Source organism: Agaricus bisporus (genome assembly GCF_000300575.1).
Source record: "Agaricus bisporus var. bisporus H97 unplaced genomic scaffold AGABI2scaffold_5, whole genome shotgun sequence".
Lineage (NCBI taxonomy): Eukaryota > Fungi > Basidiomycota > Agaricomycetes > Agaricales > Agaricaceae > Agaricus > Agaricus bisporus.
In genome coordinates this window covers 955,452-977,071 of record NW_006267368.1, presented here as the reverse complement: position 1 = coordinate 977,071, position 21,620 = coordinate 955,452, and the positions used below count along the sequence as shown (strand labels likewise).

The following is a 21,620-nucleotide window of genomic DNA, read 5'->3' as shown; positions in this document are numbered from 1 at the left end:
ACACAATAAACAGCTGATTTCTGCAGGTAGCAACGCCTCACTAGCCATGTGGGTGAACGGTAGTTGTTTACCTCCGATTCCAATTTAGCTAGTGGGTCCATGATTGGCTGATTGGTCTGTTGATGCCTATCAACCGGAGTCTCGGGCTATCTCATCTGACTGACCCGAAGGTTCCTCCGTATGGTTGTAGCTTCTCAGGTGTGTTCCTAATGGGTCTAGGCATAAGGCACAGCGAAGCTTCCTTGATTATGAAGTCCCGACTATGTCCTTTGTCCTAGCTAGCACCGGTGTCACTTTATAACCTCTATTTGGATAGCGAATCCTCCTAGCTATGTGGCTATCTTTTCCCTACTGGTACAAGTTTCCCAGATAGGAGCCAAGGTTGGGTTTGTTACGTCTGAGATACTACACGGAGGTGATGTATGTCATGTAGCCGGGGTTATGAGATGTAGCTAGCTCACTAAATGAACTTATACGTTGTAGCTTAAGTGTTTTCAAGCGTGAAACAGCTTGGGCCGTAACACCGGGGCTTCATTTTCCTGTCCGCCGACATTTCTATCGCAGTATTCTTAACTAGAACTAGGTCACCTGAATTAAAGTGATAATTCTTTATCTTGTGTTTATTATCTTCTTGTAGCTTCATTACCCGTCGAACCTTCTTGTCTGTTAGCTTATGCCTCATAGCGTCTACATCAGGAAAAGGTAAAGTAACTTACATTTGACTTATGCAAACTTATAAAAATCATAAGTCAGTATAAGTTATTTTTGCATAAGGCATGTCACCATCTGAGGTTCTGACTTATGCAAATACTTATGTAAATCATAAGTACATAAGTCACAATATGGTCATAAGATTCAAAATTATCATAAGTCATGAAGATTTATCTTAAGTTGCATATGTAGGTACTTAAGACAGTAGGAAGTTATAAGTTAGTATAAATTCAATCATAAGGAACATGATAATGCATAAGGATAAAAGAATTATATTTGTATAGTCATATATAGTGCCAGAGTGGTGCACTGTGCTGCTGCTTCCTTTTTGTATTGAATTAATGTTTCAGTCATAGTAAAGTCTTAACAAATTATATTTCTTATTTATAAAGATTAATGAAGGACACGGAATAGTAGAAGAGAAAGATTTTTTTTTATGTATCAGTAGTATTTTTGCTAGTAGATTCGGTTTTTGCATTCTTGGTGGAATTGTTATCATCAGTTCTTTTCTTGGTAGATTTTCACATTTTCATCATCGGCTCTTCTCTTCAAAGACTTCTTGTTGTAAGTGAAACATGTTTTCAAAGGAGACAAAGAAGATGACAAAGGAACTAAATATAAAGATATGTCAATGATACAGTGGCTCAAAAAACTGTCACAATGTTTCAAGGTTTTGCACTATTTGTATTATAGCTCAATGAGTTTTATGAATATGATTATGTAATTAATATATTTGTATGCTCTTGCATGTGATCTTTAAAACGTATGTAAGATGACGTAATTTTGAGCAGTGAAAAGTGGTGAAATTAAATCAATGAAATAATCAATCATTGGGACAGTTTTTTGACCTTCTACTCAATTTTCAGAAATGATGATCTACAGCTACACAGAAAATGTTAAAATTCAAGGAAATATTTATAGATGTTACCTAACATTATATACACATATATGAGAGGTTAACACATTACTTTTACTTTACTTTAATATCATAATCTCTACTTTGGTTATTGAGAGCCTTTTTGCCATTTTCCAGGTTTCAAAAGACTATTTCATTGGTGAAAACCAGTCAAAAACATGTTTGTGTAATTCTAATGTCAAGAAATATGAGAAAAAACCTAATTGGAAAGAAGATTCCAATGCTAAAGCTATTATTATACTATAATATTTTTCTTTCCTTTTAAATCTTCAACTTTTCAAAGCCTTTCACTACTCTTCTACTCTAAATTATCATAGTAATATCTAGTAATTATAATATCCTAAACATGTACAAGCATCCAACTCACTCACAGTATATATACCATCCCATTGTCAGATAGTTTATTCCTTCATATTTTCTTACAAAAATCTCAGTCAACTTTCAACCTCTTTCTTTCAGATATGCACCCTTTATCTGGTCAAATTATAATTATCATTATCCAATCTGACTACCAACCCTTCCTACAGTCTGTCATTGTCTAGTTTCATGATATTTGGACAGGTTTTCATGTGCTTATTTGAAGTAAACAACTTACAAGTTGGTAGACTTTGGTGCAGTAATTGGTGAGGAGTAAATGAGATAGCTTCTATGATAATCGCAAATGATGAGATAGAACCATTGGTTGTATGAATAGTTTCTTGAAGAGTCCCACCAATTGTCATCACAGTGTTATGGCAAGGGATGGCTATATAAGCCCAGTGAGGTGTAGAAAGAAAAGTACAAGTGTTATGGTTTCAGTGTTAGGAGCACCAAAAGATCAATTTAAGATCCTGACAGTGGTCCTAATACTTATCTAGAAGCACACAAAGGTCCCTTAGAAGTAGGCACAATTAGGTGTTGGCAAAACAAGTGGTCTAACTACTAATCCTTCTATAGTTTAAGAACTGTACAAGATCAGAACGATAGAATACACTCTAACTAGACTTATCATGTAAAGATGTATTTTATCTTACAACACAATCTCCATCTCCAAGCCACCGGCCACACCCAAGTTTGGTACATTCAACCTTTGTCCTCTACAACTCCCTGCTGTCACAAAACTCACTTGGGTGTTCATCAATGATACCTTCATGCTGTTTGCACCTCAGTGTGCATTTCCTATCATTATGTACAAAGGAGATCTTGTAGAAGCCTGTGTCAACACTGCACCATCCTTTGATGGTTCAGCTCCAGCCCTTTAAGTTCAGCCTCATGTAAAAGAACTGCTGTTCTGTGGTGGTTATCACCGTGTCAATGCTGTGGCACAGGCAAGAACAGAGCTCAAAGAGAAGATGGCAGAGTGTCTCCAGCAGATTACCAAGGCTAGGAACAATGATCAAGAGAAGGCCGGAGATAGAGATAATGAAAAAGATGATGATGTGCCATGCCCGCATATCCAGCTTGATTATGACATGGCTCACTCTCGCTGAACACACTCAATACATGGGGTTGTATTGTGTACAACAAACATGAGCAATCAATCTCTGTTTGGAATCACTGTTAATATTTGTACAGAACACATTAACACTGCACCCCACATTGGGATATATCTATCCCAGAACAAAGAGGAAGTGAAGTTGAGAGCCAGATCAAATGAACTCATGAACCAAGAGCTTCTGTTGTTTTCGCAACCAATGGCAGTGCCTGATGCTGATTCATATCTCCATATCCTGTTCAATTGCCCTGGACCTGGTGCTATGCTTGCCACCATTCTCAGGCAATTCAAAATATGCAATGCTCTCGTCCAAATGTTCACATTTAACCCTATATACAGAATGAGCACTCCAATGGTACCTGAGTGGATCACAAAACATCTACTTAATATATATGGTGGGGTACATACTCTATTGTAATTCAGTGGATTGATGCTAATTATTCACTCAAGATGATGACTGAGGTCATCCATTACACAACTCCTATATTTGAATAATACACATGTATTATGGAAACATTACCGTAAATATAATTTACATAGTACATCTGCAATATGTAAAATATAACTAAACTTTATGCAAATAAAAGCCTTAAAATGGGCTTTATTGAATTTTAAATTTACATATGATTTACATAGTACATATGTATTATATAAATTATATTTACAGTGACGGACAAAACCGTTGCAATGTTTATAACACCTTCAAAGATACTATTATAGCATGTGACAAACTAACCGTGACATTACGTAATTGACATCGTTTGAAAGCCATGCGTCTTGGCTTTAATTCGATAGTAATATCATTATGTAATTCTAAATATTCGTCGAAATACTGGCAATTTACTAACAAAGATGCATTGCAACAGTTTTGTCCCTCTCATTCACCAAGTATAAAGTCACCTGACTTCGTTGACTGACTTGAAAAATCAGCACAGCCACATTCAACAAAGATGAAAAGTCAGCACAGCCACACTTTGAGTATATATACAGAGCATCTTTGGCATGATTCTTTACAATGAAGCCCCTCACTCCAAGTCAGCTCTCTCATATCCTTTATTTGCTTGATTCAGGAGCATCAGCTCATGAAATTTCTACTTCTACCAGCATACATCATTCCACTATATCCAGAATTAGATCCAAGCACCGTCCCAACCTTGCTACATCCTCAGGTGGTCGTCCTAGACTGCTTACATCTTCTGATACCCGCTACGCTGTTCGCTTAATCACCTCTCAAAAAGCTGACAACGCTTCTCAAGTCAAGAGACTACTTGCCAACAGCTTGCCCCACTCAATTTCTACAAAGACCATACGTAGAACTCTTTCCCGCGCTGGTATGAAGGCTGTAGTAAAGGTTAAACGTCCTTTGCTCAAGCCCAAACACCGCAAGGATCGCTTGGACTGGGCTTTAGCTCGTCAAAACTGGACAATAGAAGACTGGAAAAGGGTAGTATGGTCTGATGAAACAAAGATTAATCGTTTGGGGTCAGATGGAAGAAAATGGGTGTGGAAAAAGGATGGAGAAGGCTTGAGTGATAGACTGGTGTCTGGGACTTTGAAGTTTGGAGGAGGTTCTTTGATGATGTGGGGTTGTATGTTTTGGGAGGGATGTGGCTATGCATGCCAAATTGAAGGTAAAATGGATGCTGATCTATATGTTAGCATTTTGGAGGACAATCTGGAGGATAGTGTGGAGTATTATGGGAAAGAAAGGGAGGATTTCATATTTCAGCAGGACAATGACCCCAAGCACAAGTCTAAAAAGGCCCAGAACTGGTTCAAAGAGAACAACATTGATTTATTGCCATGGCCAGCACAGTCTCCAGACCTCAATCCAATTGAACATCTCTGGGACCACCTCAAAATCAAGCTTGAAGAGTATGAAGAAGCACCTAGGGGAATTGGAGAACTTTGGACAAGAGTGGATAAGGAGTGGAATGATATAAAGCCTGAGGTGTGTCAGAATTTGATAGAGAGTATGCCTAGAAGGGTAGAAGCTGTAATCAAGGCAAAGGGAGGCTATACTAAGTACTAAACATAGAGATTTGTACTTGGTGAATGAGAGGGACAAAACTGTTGCAATGCATCTTTGTTAGTAAATTGCCAGTATTTCGACGAATATTTGGAATTACATAATGGTATTACTATCGAATTAAAGCCACGAAGCATAGCTTTCAAACGATGTCAATTACGTAATGTCACGGTTAGTTTGTCACATGCTATAATAGTATCTTTGAAGGTGTTATAAACATTGCAACGGTTTTGTCCGTCACTGTACGGTAATGTTTGCATAATGTTTGCATAATACATGTGTACTATTCAAATATAAAGGTTGTGTTATGGGATGGACATACATCAGTAAAACATTTTGTCACTTGAGGTTACTTGAAATTACTTGAAACCATCTTGAAAAAGCTTCAAGTACTCATCAAGTAGACTTTTTTCTCAAGTAGGCTCAAGTCAGGGTCTAATCTTGAGAGCTATTTGCAGCCAGGTTTTCAAGTTTTCTCAAGTAGAGTGCTCAAGTATCTCAAGTTTGTCCAAGTATATTCAAGACAGGTAATGACACAACCTCTATATTTAAATAATACACATGTATTATGTAAACATTATGCAAATGTTACTGTAAATTTAATTTACATTGTACATATGTAATATGTAAAACACATTTGAACTTTATGCAAACAAAAGTCTTAAATTGAGCTTTATTGCATTTTTAATTTACATATGTTTTAAATAGTACACATGTATTATTAAAATAATATTTATGGTAATGTTTGCATAAAGTTTGCATAATACATGTGTACAATTCAAATATAAAGGTTGTGTGATTTAATATCATAACATGGCCATGTATACATCAAGTCTCATCAAGTGAACTCAAGAGGTCTTCAAGTATGTATCAAAATTCCTTCAGTGAAATTCAAGAGCTCTTCAATAAGAAGCTTAAGAGTGAATAAGTCAACAAAATATTTATATTAGCATAGTAAATATAATACATTGGATATAGTCTATACAAAGGGATAGGATAGGAGGATGGGAGAGGAAAGATGAGAGGAAAGATGTTCTACAAGTAGCAAATGAGCATAGAAACATGACAAGATAGGAAGTACTCACCAGAGACCAGAGAATCTCCAGAACCTCCCCCAAATCCTCCCAAAACTCTCCATAGAATTCCTCTTCATATCCCACTACATATTCACCATATCCTTCCTCAATTATCCCCACCCAAATACCCTAAAAAGGTGTCTTAAAAAGGCAAAAAAAGCATCCTAGTATATAGAGTTCACCAAGGGTAGGGGTGACCCTGGGGGTATAGGTAAGGGTGGGTGAGGGGTAAGGGTGAGGGTCATGACTCATGACCCTTCATCTGACCCTTCACTGACTCGAGGGTTACAGTAGCGAATAGATCAAAGTAATGTCTCAGATGATGCAAGATTCTGTAATAGCAATAAACGTGTTACATGTTCTAGGGCTTCACATACTACCTCTAAACATATTTACACTATGGCTAACTCAGCCATTGGTAGCCGTCCTTGACTGTTAGAACCTTGCCAGAATGTCACAGCGTCACGCTGTCACATCTGTCACATATTTTATTACATAATAATTTCCCTCTGCTGCTACAGTTCGACGGAGGCTAAACTATCGGCATACTGCTAAAATGGCGCAAGCTACAGATTTACCAATTGAACTCATCGATCTTATCTTATCTTTCTTACCTCCGAATCATGCGGAGCAAGTACAATGGCGGAGGAGGGCAGCGGCTATAGGAAGAGAGGCAAGGCCGGTAGGTTGGGACCTATCGGGGCATCAGTGTAGGGAGTGTGGGAGGATGACGTTAGCAATGTGGGACGCGGAGGAGGATAAAGCGTGGGTAATACAGAGGTGGTCAGCGTGGGGGTCTCGGTATTGGGAACTATCCGGGTTCTTCATACTATGTCCGTGTGATGCGTTGTTGGGTAACTACTTCGGACATCAATGGTTTGTGTGAGTAGATTACCGGTTTAGGAGTAGTTTGTACTTGTGGACACTTTTATGGTTTGTTTGGTGTTGTTGACGTTTTTATGATCAATTTACTTTTATTTACTTACTTCTTACTCCACTCTTCTTTTCTCATGTCAAATGTATAATTAGGTTACTTTCTCATACGTACTTCTTTTCCCATGTCAGTATATAAATAGTTACCTAGGGTAGCTGGTCTGTGTGCCGTAGTCTAGGTATATAAAGTAGGTAGAAACTTGTAGAAGACTCCGTCGAGTTCTCTTAGGTTCACGCCTAATACAACTTCTGTCACTCTACTCTTAGTTCTTAAGTTCAGGTGTGACCTGTGACATCTCAGTCACAGTCGCCCTAACATTGACGCGAACACCGAGAGAGTGCTCGTGTGCGCGAGAACGGAGATCCTCTCCACCATAAGGTGTCCCTCACTCGAAAAGAAGCTCTGCCACCTTCTGCAGCCGTAGCCCCAACGGTGAACTCTACAACTCGGAGAGAAACAAGTGGAGATATAAACATAGTAGAAGAGATTCAAGGGGAAGAAGCTTGAGATTCTAGCCAATCTGAAGATGACAACAATATACCAAGGCCAAGACCAAGCAGGACATCCAGTACGAAAACTATTAATCTACTCTCGGATGAGGATGTTGAGACTGAAGAAGACGAAACATTAATATGTGAGTGAGCCTGGAAAAATGACTAGTACTTACTCATGAGACCCCTAGCTCGCCTTTGTAACAAATGGACGGCTTCCATGTATGCCTTCTTTCATCCTGAGCCCAAAATTGAATGGCGAGGGGTGAAAGGAACTAATGAACGAAAGAAATACTTGAAGTTCAAATGTATCGCACCTCATTGTCGTTCCGCTGGCAGGCATGGGCCGTTTGTGTTTCGAGCACTTGAAGGAAGTGACTCCACTTCAACGAAGAACCTCCGGCACCACACAGAGGGTTGCTATGGCAAGGAGGTGTTGGCAGCTGCAGATCGTGTTGGGAGCATAGAGAAAAGAAGAGAAATAATAGCAGGCAGGAACAATGACCTGAGAGACAGTTCATTGGTTCTGGCTTTCGAAAAACAGGGGCCGGGCCGTCCAACCTACTCAACTCGACCTCCAACGAAAGCTGAAAGTAAGGCCTACCATGTTCGTTGGGCCACCGAAAGCAAGAGGCCATTTGAAATTGTCAATGATCCTGGTTATCAACGGAATATGAAGGAAGGAAGACCGGGCCATTATATACCTTCACCCTCAACCTTGCGGCGTGACTTGAAAAAAGTATTTGTGAGTGCGCGACATCAGGTTTCACAACTATTAAGGGTACGTAGTTAGTTGGATAAGGGTTAACAAAGGTGGATTGACTTACCTGTGTCGTTCTAGGCACATCCCGGCCGTCTACACTTTGGAACTGACTGCTGGACGTCTCCTAATCATTGTCCATTCATTGCTGTCACTGTTCACTATGAAAAAGACGGTAGTGGCATGACATGGCTCTTGGATATCGTAGAGATGGCTCGTAGCCACTCTGGAATAAATCTTGCGGAGACTTTCACCTCGATCCTGGCAGAATATGGCATAGAGAACAAGGTGAGTCTTCTTTGTTACAACATGGGGTGCCGAAATGGTGATTTACCTGAGGGTTATATGTTGGCGTGCATTTGCAATAACGCAACATCCAACGATGTGATGGTGGAGAGCTTCCACCAATTCATCCCTTCTGTCCCTCGTGGTCAGCTGAACCGAGTTCGTTGTTTCTGCCACGTCATCAACCTAGTCTTGCAAACAATACTAGCACTGTTCGACATACCTCAGAAGAAACATGAGGGTAATGGACATGAATATTCACATAAACATACAGCAACACAGATGGCTGAGAAACAACCATCCAAGAGGTCCAAGGGCTTGTTGGGAGTGGGCACACCAGTTGACGAGGGGGATGGACTTGATGATGCTGATGATGATGCAGCATCACTCTGGCAGTTGGCAGGTGAGATAGAGGTTGAAGAAGAACATACGAGGGGAGCAGAGAATGAGCAGGGGATCCTAGAAGATAATAGTTTGCAAGGTTGGATAGACGAATGGGAGACGTTGTCAGTGAACGAGTTGAAGAAAGTTGAACAAGGAGTCATGCCAGCGAGACGTATGCTGACCAAGGTAACGTTCTTCTGATTAGCACGCAGGGCATATTCTCACCGTCCTTTTCTACTTTGCGCATGACGTGGCCACTTTGCCTGTCTCTCTTCTCCGTTTCTCTTGTGTCTGTTTCCCCGTTTCTCTTTCCATGACCTTCACGCATGACGTGGCCACTTTGCCTGTCTCTCTTGTCCATTTCTTTCGTGTCCCTTTGGCTATCTCGGCGTTCATTTTCTACTTTGCACATGATGGGGCCACTTTGCCCGTTTCTCTTCTTGGTTTCTCTCATGTCCCTTTGGCCATTATTGGCCGTCATTTTTTTTACTTTGCGCATGACGTGGCCGCTTTGCCTGTCTCTCATGTCCCTTTCTACTTTGTGGATGATGTGGCCGTCTCTCACAGCCATCTCTCTTCACTATCTCTCTTCACTATCTCTCTTCACCGTCTCACATAACATAGCCGCTTTGCCCATCTCTCATCACCGTCTCTCATGGCCGTCTCTCTTCACTTTCTTTCTTGTGTCCCTCTCTCTCATACAGATCCGCAAGGTTGCATACAAGATCATCAACTTGCCAACGCTCCTCTTACCACAGTGGAACAAGGTATGCCGCCAATTTGGAGTTGAGGCTAAACTCCTGCCCAGGGATGTTCGAACTCAGTGGAACTCGACCTTCTATATGCTCGAGGCTGCCATTGCCTATCGTTCTGTTTACGACGCTCTCACTACTCACAAAGACAACGGCCTCCGGATGTACGAGCTCTCTGACGAGGAATGGGCTCTTGCTGAGCAAATTTGTGAAGTATTACAGGTACGTCTTAACCCATTGTTGACGTGCTTCCAGCTTATTCTTGTCTGAAGATCTTCTAAGAGGCAACCAAATTCTTTTCACGCAAGAACGAATCTCTTCTCTCCTCTGTTATTCCCACTATGGACGATATCGACGAGACCCTGGAAATGAGCATCAAGAATGAGAAATACTCACCGGCGCTGGTCCATGCCTTGACTTTAGGTAAACGAACACTGAACAAGTATTATAGCCAGACAGATGCCTCCGAATTATATCACATCGCTCTCAGTATGACTGTTTACTCTTCCTTACTCACTGAGCAACTCTCATCCATTCCCTAGTCCTCGATCCTCATTACAAGGTGGCTTACATGCGAGATGCACATTGGCCATCAATGTGGGTGGATACAGCCGAAGACTTGGTAAGGGATACTTTTGAGATGTACTACGCACCGGAACAAGACCCAATAAATGAGGTACGCAAAACACTATTATTTAATTGATTAATTAAACGCTCACTTCTGTTTTTCAGGATACGTTACATGCACAACCTTTATATTTGAATAGTACACATGTATTATGCAAACTTTATGCAAACATTACCGTAAATATTATTTCAATAATACACATGTACTATTTAAAACATATGTAAATTAAAAATTCAATAAAGCTCAATTTAAGACTTTTATTTGAATAAAGTTTGAATATGTAAAACATATTACATATGTACTATGTAAATTAAAATTACAGTAACATTTGCATAATGTTTAAATAATACATGTGTATTATTTAAATATAGAGGTTGTGATGTCCCCACTCGACAAACAAGTTCCCAACCAAAGAATCGGTTCGATCGCTTCAAGAATTACATGGCCGGCTCTGTTATGAATTTACCAACCTATAGGAGGGACGTCATCATGCTTACTCATTTCCATATCCCTGGATATACTCTTCTCCACCTACAGTATGCTTCTCACATCATTCATTCCCATGTCACTTTCTCTTTGACGTTACCTTGTTTGTCTTTCCCTTCTCATGATCATTCTTATTGTTCCCTTGATTGATCTTTCATGTTACCTGTTATATCTTTTCCTTCTCATGATCAATCTTCTATTCTCATGATTGATCATCTTCCTTCCTACAGTAGTTTATACTTTCCTTCTCACTGATTACTCATCTACCTCGGTCATGGTTACTCAGCCCGTTCTATAGATAGTTACCTCGGGTAGATAGTCTTAGTATAAGTAAGCGTAGATACTCTCTGTATTTCCCTACGCTTTACCAACTTGCTTTTCCCCCTTATTCGCCCTCAAGTCTTTGCCTTTGCTGCAACCTGAGCATTCGCTTTAAGGTCGTAACATTTGGTAAAGCGTCCCTAGCTCACCTTGCAACTAGTAAGTACCTTGGAAGGGTACTGTGCAGCTTACGCTTGCTGCAGAACCGAATTTTTTTTAGCCATACGGGCATCAGACGAGTTTTAGCCACACGGGCACCAGAGAAGTAGTGTATGAGCACAGAGAGAAACGACTACGACAGTCTAGACGAAGAACACTACAAACGAGTAGCCAGATCTACTAGGAGAAACCAGAACAGGAAGAACCAGAAGAAACGACAACCAGTTGACTTTAGGAGTTACAGAGACACTAGGAACCCCATCGACACAGAGTCAGAGAACGAGAACATCATCGACACAGACGATCAGAACACCCGAGACAACGACAACATGAGCAACGACGCCGCCGTAACCGTTAGTGCACAGACAGATGCACTCAAGTCGCTTATCCCGAACCCGAAGGATTTTGGGGGGAATAGAGAGCAGTTTGCAGAGTGGTGGATGAACATAACACTTTTCCTCAAGTACAACAAGGTCACGGACACCGACCAGAAAATCATCGCCACCATCGTACGATTGAAAGGACCTATCCCCAGTTATTTTGCCGAAGTTTGGACGGAGAAACTCGCCAGCAGCATCACATACACATGGGACAGTTTTGAAGAAGAAATCAAGACTTCATTTGGAAAAGGAAACGAGAAGGATTTAGCAGAAGAAAGGATCGAATCCCTCAAACAAGGAAACAGGAACACCATGGACTTCCTGGTCGAGTTTACAGCTCTCATGTTCAAATCCAAAATTGACGACCAACACGCCATATTCCTCCTTAAACATCACACCCGCCATGACATTATCAAGACAATTTTAGGATACCCAAGCAAAGACATTCCGGAATCGAGAGAAGACTGGAATAACGCAATTCTACAAGTTGGGTCAGGACTAGAGACGATGAAAAGGATTGATCAGAGGACCGAAACTGGAATCACTTACGGAGGAAGTGGACAACCGATGGAGATAGGATGGAAGAAATTCGAATGGGACAAGGATGGGAAACCCAAATGTCACAAATGCGGAAAGTTCGGACATATTGGAAAGGACTGCGAAGAAAAGAAGAAGAATTTCGAGAGAAGAAGAGCTTCAAGTGTTTCAGTTGTGGAAAATTTGGACACATTGCGAAGAATTGCCGAAGCAACAGGAGTGGAAGGATTAGAGCGATGAACGAGGATTCTGACGATGAAGACGACTCCAAGAAGGAGCAGGGTTTTTCCGATGGTTCCGAGTAGGCACAACCTCGCGAACCAATGTACCTAGACAAATGAACAATCGATACGTTGTCCCTCAAAAACGTCTAGGAGTGCAAGAACTGGAAGTAAAACCCCTCCTCACTACAACAAACGGAAAGAAACTCAAAGTCTCAGTCATGGTCGACTCGGGATGCACACACACATGTATTGACGAAGGATTAGTAAAGAAGAAGAAGATCCCGATGAAGAAATTGGAACAGCCGATCACATGCAGGAACTCAGACGGAACGATAGCAGGAAAGAAGGATATCACCAAATTCGCGAAGATAGATCTAAACATCAACGGTCATAACGAGCAACTGGACGCGGTCGTCACTCCATTACAGTCATCCGACCTCTTTCTAGGTCATGATTGGTTAACGAACCACAATCCCGAAATCAATTGGAAACAAGGAATGATCAAATTCAACCGGTGCCCCTCATCATGTTCTTTTCCCCATACCGACATCTCTTTCGAACCACGTATACGCCGATTACAGTCAAACGAAGACACTGAGGAAAAAGAACTGGATCCAACGAACCCTGAGGACTTACCAGCATACATGAAACCCTTTGCCCATCTTTTTAACAGAAAGAACTTCGACAAACTGCCTGAACGAACGGAATGGGATCACGAAATTAACTTCACGGAAAACGCACCAACGGAGATATCATCAAAGGTTTATAGCATGACACCACTGGAGAGAGAAGAACTGGACAAATTCTTGGATGAAAATCTAGCTACCAATCGAATCCGACCATCGAAATCACCCTATGCAGCACCATGTTTTTTCGTTCCCAAAAAAGACGGATCACTACGGTTATGTCAGGATTATAGGAAACTGAACGAAATCACAATCAAGGACAAGACGCCACTACCCCTCATCAGTGAAGTATTAGATCAGCTCAAAGACGCCAAGGTTTTCAACAAATTGGACGTTATCTGGGGATATAACAACGTTCGGATACGAGAAGGAGATGAATAGAAAGCAGCATTCTTGACGAATCGCGGATTATTTGAACCAACGGTCATGTTCTTTGGAATGAGTAATTCCCCCGCCACCTTCTCACGTATGATGGCGACAATCTTTCGAGAAATGATACAAGACGGATCTTTAGCCAACTACATGGACGATTTCATCATTCCAGCAAAGGACAATGAAGAATTGGAAACACGGACTTTACGTTTTCTCAAAATCGCGGAGAAACACAATCTATCATTCAAACGGACGAAATGCGAGTTCAATGTCTCATCAACAACGGTGTTAGGAACGGTTATTGGGAATGGAAAGGCAACAATGGAAGAAGAAAAGGTCAAGGCAATACGAGATTGGGCGGTCCCTACCACAGTCAAACAAGTCGAAAGCTTTTTAGGTTTTGCCAACTTCTATCGACGATTTATCAAGAATTTCAGCACCATCGCGCAACCACTAAACGAGCTGAAGTCTAAGAAAGGGGAGAAATGGTATTGGAACGATGAACAACAACAAGCTTTCGAACAAATCAAGCAGGCTATCGCCAGCGAACCGGTCCTAGCGTTACCCAAGGACAAAGGACAATTCAGAGTTGAAGTAGACGCATCAAACTATGGAACAGGAGCAGTATTATCACAGGAACAGGAAGACAAATGGCACCCAGTCGCATTCATGTCGAAAACATTATCTGAAGCCGAACGAAACTACGAGATCTACGACAAGGAACTACTAGCTATCATAAAAGCTTTGAAACTATGGCGACACTACCTATTGGACGCAAAGGAGCAATTTGAGATATGGACAGATCACGAGAACCTCAAGTATTTCCGAGAACCTCAAAAGCTCAACGCTCGACAAGCAAGATGGTACCTCATGCTACAAGAATACGATTTCCTTCTACGACACATCCCTGGGAAGACAAACACCAAAGCAGACATCCTGTCAAGACTAATCAGACCTGACACATCTAACGACAACCGAGGAGTAGAAATGTTCAAAGAGAAAATGTTCATCCGAAGACTTGAAGAATCCATCCCCATCTATGACGTCACCTTACTCCACAATCGAAGATTCGAAATCATAGCCGATGAAACCCTACTTGAGAAGATTAGGAAATGTGAAAGACGAGAAACCAGAGTAATAGAAGAGATGAAGAAGCAGCCAGAAAAAGTATGGGAGAACAATGGAATCATTTACCGACAAGGAAGGATCTATGTTCCGGATAATCAGGAAATCAGAGATTTCATTCTTCACGATCATCATAATTCCCCCGACGCCGGACATCCTGGAACGTACCGAATGCTAGAATCAGTTAAACGGACCTTTTGGTGGCCCACGATCAAAACGGATATCAGAAGATATGTCAGAGGATGCGACATGTGCCAGAAGAACAAAACCATTCGACGACCCGATCACATCCCGCTTAATCCATTACCCATCCCCGACAAACCTTGGGAAGAAATATCTATAGACATGATCGGACCACTACCGAAGTCAAAGGAGAAGGATGCTATTATTGTTATCGTTGACAGATTCTCCAAAATGATCCACCTCGTTCCCACTACCACGTCACTCACGTCCATGGATCTTGTGGAAATCTATAAGGAAGAAGTCTGGCGACATCATGGAATTCCAAAACGGATTATTAGCGACAGAGGACCACAGTTTGCATCGAAATTTATGGAATCCCTATGCAAAGCTCTAGGCATTGAACGGAACCTTTCTACAGCGTATCACCCACAGACAGACGGTCAAACAGAGCGGATGAATCAGGAAATTGAAACCTACCTTCGAGCATTCATCAATTATCGACAAGACGATTGGACGAGATGGCTTCCCATGGCGGAATTCCATTACAATGACAAAGCCCACGCTGCCACCGGACAAACCCCATTCTTCCTGAATTACGGACTTCACCCATGGAAAGGTAATATCACGGTTGAAACGACGAACCCCACCGCCACATCCTTGATCGAAGAATTAGAGAACGTGCGAGAAGAAGCTAAAGCTGCGATGGAAGCAAACAACGAGATGATGAGAGAAAGAGGAAACAACAAGCACCACAAGGAACCCTTTGCCGAAGGAGATAAAGTTTGGTTAGAAACAACGAATATTCATTCCAATCGTCCGACTCGGAAACTAGACCACAAACGATATGGACCTTTCGAGATCTTGAAACAAATCGGTGATCGATCTTACAAACTGAAGTTACCTGATACCTGGGCGATACACGACGTCTTCCACACATCGCTCCTAACGAAAGTCCGAAACCCGGAGTTTGACAGTCAGAAGAAACCCACTCCACCTCCACCTGACATTATCAATGAAGAAGAAGAATATGAAGTTGAAGAAATCCGAGGACACAGACGAAAAGGCCGAGGAATACAATTTTTAGTTCACTGGAAAGGATATGGAAACGAAGACGACTCTTGGATACCACGCTCATCCCTAGAAAATGCAGAAGAAGCACTCTCCGAATATAGAGCAAAACTTCCGAATGGACAGTTATAAAATCAACCAAAAATGCTCCAACTCTTTCATCCCTTCATCGACCACAATATGCAAGCCATTACCGAATCTTTTACACCGGTTTCAAAAGACCTCTTTATCCGTGGAGCCGACATTGTGTTCATGACAGACGACAGAACCAAATTCCACGTCCATACCTACTTCTTCACTCGCGAATCTATCTATTGGCAACAAAAACTCACCGGCCACAACGAACCTCACCATCCTTTGTCCAAACACTATACAGCAAACGATCCCTACATCATCCAAGATGTAGACTCTCATGATTTTCGAAAATTTCTCCGTGTATTCTATAATACGCGATATGGCGATTACTCTTTCTTTTCCAACCTCGACTGGGTCAACATCTTATCAATTGCACACAAATGGGAGTTTCCACACGTCAAAACTCTTTCTAAACTTTATCTTGGAAAAATGGGCTACGGAGTTGTCGAACGAACTTGTGGAGTTCACTGTACTCGAATCGTTGACGATGAAATGATTGACCGTTCTTATCCTCGTCAAGTCTATCTTATTTCGTGTGGACACGAAATCTGAACAGGGGGTAATGTTATGAATTTACCAACCTATAGGAGGGACGTCATCATGCTTACTCATTTCCATATCCCTGGATATACTCTTCTCCACCTATGCTTCTCACATCATTCATTCCCATGTCACTTTCTCTTTGACGTTACCTTGTTTGTCTTTCCCTTCTCATGATCATTCTTATTGTTCCCTTGATTGATCTTTCATGTTACCTGTTATATCTTTTCCTTCTCATGATCAATCTTCTATTCTCATGATTGATCATCTTCCTTCCTAGTTTATACTTTCCTTCTCACTGATTACTCATCTACCTCAGTCATGGTTACTCAGCCTGTTCTATAGATAGTTACCTCGGGTAGATAGTCTTAGTATAAGTAAGCGTAGATACTCTCTGTATTTCCCTACGCTTTACCAACTTGCTTTTCCCCTTATTCGCCCTCAAGTCTTTGCCTTCGCTGCAACCTGAGCATTCGCTTTAAGGTCGTAACAGGCTCCCTTCCAAGTGTTAGTTCTTCTGTGGATGAATTGACTCGGTACCTTCGTGACCCTCCTAAACAAACGACCAACCCTCTTCAATGGTGGCACGAACGTCAAAAAATTTATCCAAATCTCTCAAGAATGGCTCGAGATTACCTTAGTATACCTGGTAAGTATCTTTTTTGGTTTGAGATTTTAATTGTCTAAAGTCAACAGCTACTTCAGTCGATGTGGAACGAACGTTTAGTAAAGGTGGTAACCTTCTGACTAACCGTCGAAATAGACTACTCGGACAGACAGTCCGTTCTCTCCTTTGTCTCGGAGATTGGATTTCTTCTGGTATTATTATGAACAAAGACATTGTCCGTGCCAGAGATGGGCAGAGAATGACTAATTACTAAAGTCATGGTCAGTGACTATTACTTAGTAATATCTTAGTTGGTTTAGTCATGTTACCAATGACTAAATGAAGTGAGTGGGAATTTTTGATAGCGTGAGTAAGTCATATGACCAACATCCCAAAAAATTATATTTGGGTCATGTGATTATATCCGAAGTAATTCCGTCGACTCATCAACACATCAGACAGATCACATGATGCAGATACCGAGCGGCGAGAACATCAATAGATACCCGAGATCAAGTCAAAGTTCCGTCTTATCGATAGCTGTAAAATTGATAGTAATCAAATCCTCACTGTCTCTCTATCACAGAATGTCATCCAAACACTTAGGTCGCTCACAGGGATGGTGGCATCACTACTATCTTAATCATCCAAAGAAGGGTATTACAGCTGCCAAGCAGGAATGGAGTGCAGGTGGTGGAAAAAACAGGGTGTACTGTTCTGCCTGTTGGAATGCCCACAGAAATCTCATTATGGAGCGAGTGACTAGTGGCAACCCAATTCTAGGAGCTCCAACTAATGAATTAGCCTTACCGGGCTGGTGTAAGCATTGAATTCTCGTTACTTTAAATAATCAAGACTCATTACATCTATTAGTATGGGATAGAGCTGCAATAAATCATGAAGCGGACTCATTTGGCTATCGTAACTCCGCAAAAGCAACATTACTAGTCTACTTGAATAAATGTTCCCATTTGATGAATGAAGCAGTGAAGGAACGTGCCCATCAGGAGCTCTCACAAAAATCACCGAGTCGCATGCTTAGAAGAGTGGCTACCGTAAGTAATAAATTAAACAGATAAAGATTTATACTCCATCACAACAAAATAGACACCAGCATTATTTCCGTTGTCATCCTTATCACCATCTCCGCTGTTCTATTCCGGACCAAGCTCAAGTGGTAGCTCAGGAACAGTATCGCGGCATCTAAGCCCTCTACCCTTAGGCATAAATGAAAATACTACTCCTCACAACAACTCTGGACCAGGAGTTATACCTCCATTCTTACAAATCTATCCATCCGACTCAGTTTCCAATATTTCAGCTTGTCCACCTTCATCTGGTATTGGAAACATACCTCAAGCACTTCAAACTTGGACGTCTGATACACAACTGCGCTTCGAAAATCAGATCAGTCGTATCACCGCATCAGCCTTATTTCCTTTTACATGGGTTGAAAATCCCGAGATTATCTCTCTATTTGATACTTTCCTTTCGCAGGCAGTTCTGCCTTCTCGATATAAACTTTCACGCTGTATCATTCCAAGACTTGCTACAGAATATCGAGAGCAAGAAATGAAAGATGCTTCTGGAGGTTATGCTACAATACAAGGAGACGGCTGGACAGGGAGAAACGATCATCATCTGATTGCATTGATGATACGGGTGGATGGAAAGGTATATTTAGTTTATTGAATTTACATCTATTCACTCATGGCATACTTAGTTATACATAATCAAAGTTCATGATGCATCGTCTGAGTGTAAAACAGCGGTAAACTTTGTAAAATTACTAAAAGAAGTGCATAAAGAGGTCGAAGAACATTGGAAATGCAAAGTTGTTGCAGTCGTGACAGATGCATCAGGTGAGACTCGGAAAGCCCAACAGGATTTTGGAAAGGAGTTTCCTCATATTATAATGCTCGATTGTTATGCGCATCAAGTGAGTTGTAAGTATGATAGTAAATGAATCAATAAATTGATAATAATTTAGATCAATCTCATTGTTGGCGACTATCTCAAGTCCAACAATGGACTTTTAAATTGTATCGATCAGGCCCACGATTTGATTTCTTGGCTTCGTAGCAAGACTCTGATATTGGCTCTCATTCGAGACGCTCAGTCAGCTAGTCATCAGCCGACAACAAGTGTTATCCGGCCTGTTCTAACTCGTTGGACATCTCACCTTCGAGCATTTGAGCGACTTGAGAGTCTGGAAAATGTTCTTCGCTCTATCATATCAAATGACTTAGTCAAACTGCAAGACCAACGTCAAATATTCAATATTGGTGACCGAAAAACCCAAGCAAAGGCAGACAAGATGGGAGGATTGATTCAAGATGGGCATTTCTGGAAAGAGATTAAACGGTGCGTCTGGTTTGTTTTTCTATAAGTTATTCTGCTAATCATGTCATTTCAAAGTGTAATCAAACATCTACAACCTCTCGGAGTAGCAGCAAATACAACCCAAAGTACTGGATGTCGGCTTGACACTGTGCTTCTTATCTTTGGTTATCTTTTACATTCCTACAGTCGCCTGATGATGGACTCCTCCGATATTCCTGGATGCAAAGCCATTATCAACAGCTTGGAATCTCGATGGTTCAAAGCTGATCAAGACCTTTTTGTAGCTGCTGTTATTCTAAATCCCATTTATTCTATTACACCATTCAGGCCACTTGACTTCCTTATACGGGCAAATATCCACCAACTATACGTGCAACTTTATACCCGAATTTATTTGGCCCCTCCCCCTGCAGATTTTCTCAATGAAGCATATGCATATATCAATGGAAATGGGAAATATGTTGGGTTGAAATCAATGATAGCTGTGGTCAAACATTTGGCTATGCTCAAGGTAAGTCATATATTTTTATGATAATTATACACAATCACATGTTTGATCTCCTCTAGGGCGAGGAACCAGATCCTATCGTTGTCCTTTCACAATTCAGTCACGCTAATACAACTGACACACCATTTATCAATTTTGCAAAAAGAATTTTCTGATCTCAACTAATTCGGCATCGTGTGAAAGACTATTCAGTCTTTTCGGTAATATTCTAACGAAACTTTGATCTCGTCTTTCCGACAATCGTGTCGTTGACATTGCAGAAATCAATATGCACATTCGGGATGAGTATTCCCAGAACAATTTGGTTTCAAAAGAGCGCATGAAAACAGTTCTGACATCAAATTCTTCTCAGCCTGAAGGTGTGTTACATTATAATGATTTATACAACGACTACTTGCTCAAAAAGTCAGGTCCACACCCTCAGACTCCAACAGCTGAGTGTGGTAGTGATATTGAGTCTGAGTCCGAGTTACCTTCGGTTTATTCTACGACTTTCCGATCTATTTTTGAAATATCAATGGCTCAAGCTGAATTGGACGCTGATCTCTCTCCACCAGTGTCAACTTTTCAGCCTGGGAGCGGCTCGACTCATATCAAAATCAAACTTCAAGATCTCTTTGATTTTTCAAACACTCAATGGCTTGAAACATTTTTGTGACACTCAGAGAAAGTTGTTGAACAGGAGAATGAGGTGTGTGAGATACTGAATACAAATGAAGGTGATGGTGATACGGTGCTCGAGTTGGATGTTGGAGCGGAACACATAATGTTTAATATGTGGATACTTAATCCCTTGTAGTTTCTCAAGAATCTGATTGCGGAAAGACTCACTCAAGGAGTTGAGCACCAAAGATCTGACACCAGATAGGGCGTGGGATACAATTGCATCATAGTTTGATGCGTGACAGCAACTTTAGTAAAAAGTACATTACTAAATGACTAGTAATGTTACTAAATGACTAAGTACATAACTAAAAGTACTTAGTTACTTACCTGCCCATCTCTGGTCCATTTACCTGATATTGAGGGAGATGATGAGGTGGAGATGGAGGCTGATTGGGATAGAATACGAAAATAATCCATGAATGTTGTTCATTGAATATCTGATTTCAATTTCATTTTACTATCTAAGTCATGACCCTTGAACGCAAACCTGTGGGTTGGGTAACCCCCAACACCCCCAACATACCCTTACCCTTCATGAAGGGTAAGGGTATATGTCACGGAAGGGTGAGGGTATTGTTGTCGTACCCCTGGTTTACCCTTGGTGAACTCTAATCCTAGATAGGCTCAGAATGAGCTGGATGAGGGTGGGAGAGTAGAATATATGAGAACTTACTAAAAATTAAAATACAGGTCAAGAGCCCAGGAAAAGGGAAGGGGAGAGTAGGGAGGGTAGGAATGGTGGTGGTAATGAGGAAAGATAAACGGCCATACTCAAAACAGAAGTTCAACATGTCACATGACATCACATGACGTCTGGACTTGGGATTTTCGAAGCAAAGT

General features: G+C 41.1%; 6 protein-coding genes across 6 annotated transcripts in view; 4 read left to right on the top strand and 2 right to left on the bottom strand.

Annotated features, from left to right (window-relative positions):
- AGABI2DRAFT_55700 (hypothetical protein) overlaps positions 1-682 on the bottom strand; it is a gene marked incomplete at both ends in the record, with an annotated part of 1,454 nt that extends 772 nt beyond the window's left edge. The window contains one exon of the mRNA XM_006460938.1: positions 523-682. Coding sequence (XP_006461001.1) covers positions 523-682 — 160 coding nt within the window. The remainder of the gene's footprint in view (positions 1-522) is intronic.
- Positions 683-6,021: 5,339 nt separating this feature from the next.
- AGABI2DRAFT_117924 (hypothetical protein) lies at positions 6,022-6,451 on the bottom strand (the record flags this gene model as incomplete). The annotated part of the gene is made up of 4 exons (XM_006460937.1): positions 6,022-6,043; positions 6,098-6,165; positions 6,216-6,335; positions 6,389-6,451. The coding sequence occupies 4 exons, from the start codon at positions 6,449-6,451 to the stop codon at positions 6,022-6,024; spliced, it is 273 nt and encodes a 90-aa protein (XP_006461000.1).
- Positions 6,452-7,809: 1,358 nt separating this feature from the next.
- AGABI2DRAFT_69866 (hypothetical protein) lies at positions 7,810-8,643 on the top strand (the record flags this gene model as incomplete). Its single annotated transcript, XM_006460936.1, has 3 exons — positions 7,810-8,238; positions 8,311-8,412; positions 8,473-8,643. Coding segments are annotated over 3 exons (702 nt in total), but the record flags the coding sequence as incomplete, so codon positions are not given.
- A 1,259-nt stretch (positions 8,644-9,902) lies between these two features.
- Positions 9,903-10,515, top strand: AGABI2DRAFT_69910 (hypothetical protein; the record flags this gene model as incomplete). Its single annotated transcript, XM_006460935.1, has 3 exons — positions 9,903-10,038; positions 10,095-10,301; positions 10,355-10,515. The coding sequence occupies 3 exons, from the start codon at positions 9,903-9,905 to the stop codon at positions 10,513-10,515; spliced, it is 504 nt and encodes a 167-aa protein (XP_006460998.1).
- A 5,646-nt stretch (positions 10,516-16,161) lies between these two features.
- Positions 16,162-16,668, top strand: AGABI2DRAFT_117920 (hypothetical protein; the record flags this gene model as incomplete). Its single annotated transcript, XM_006460934.1, has 1 exon — positions 16,162-16,668. The coding sequence occupies one exon, from the start codon at positions 16,162-16,164 to the stop codon at positions 16,666-16,668; it is 507 nt and encodes a 168-aa protein (XP_006460997.1).
- Positions 16,669-18,700: 2,032 nt separating this feature from the next.
- AGABI2DRAFT_70302 (hypothetical protein) lies at positions 18,701-20,138 on the top strand (the record flags this gene model as incomplete). The annotated part of the gene is made up of 5 exons (XM_006460933.1): positions 18,701-18,763; positions 18,830-18,937; positions 18,987-19,202; positions 19,254-19,627; positions 19,682-20,138. Coding segments are annotated over 5 exons (1,218 nt in total), but the record flags the coding sequence as incomplete, so codon positions are not given.
- Positions 20,139-21,620: the final 1,482 nt, after the last annotated feature.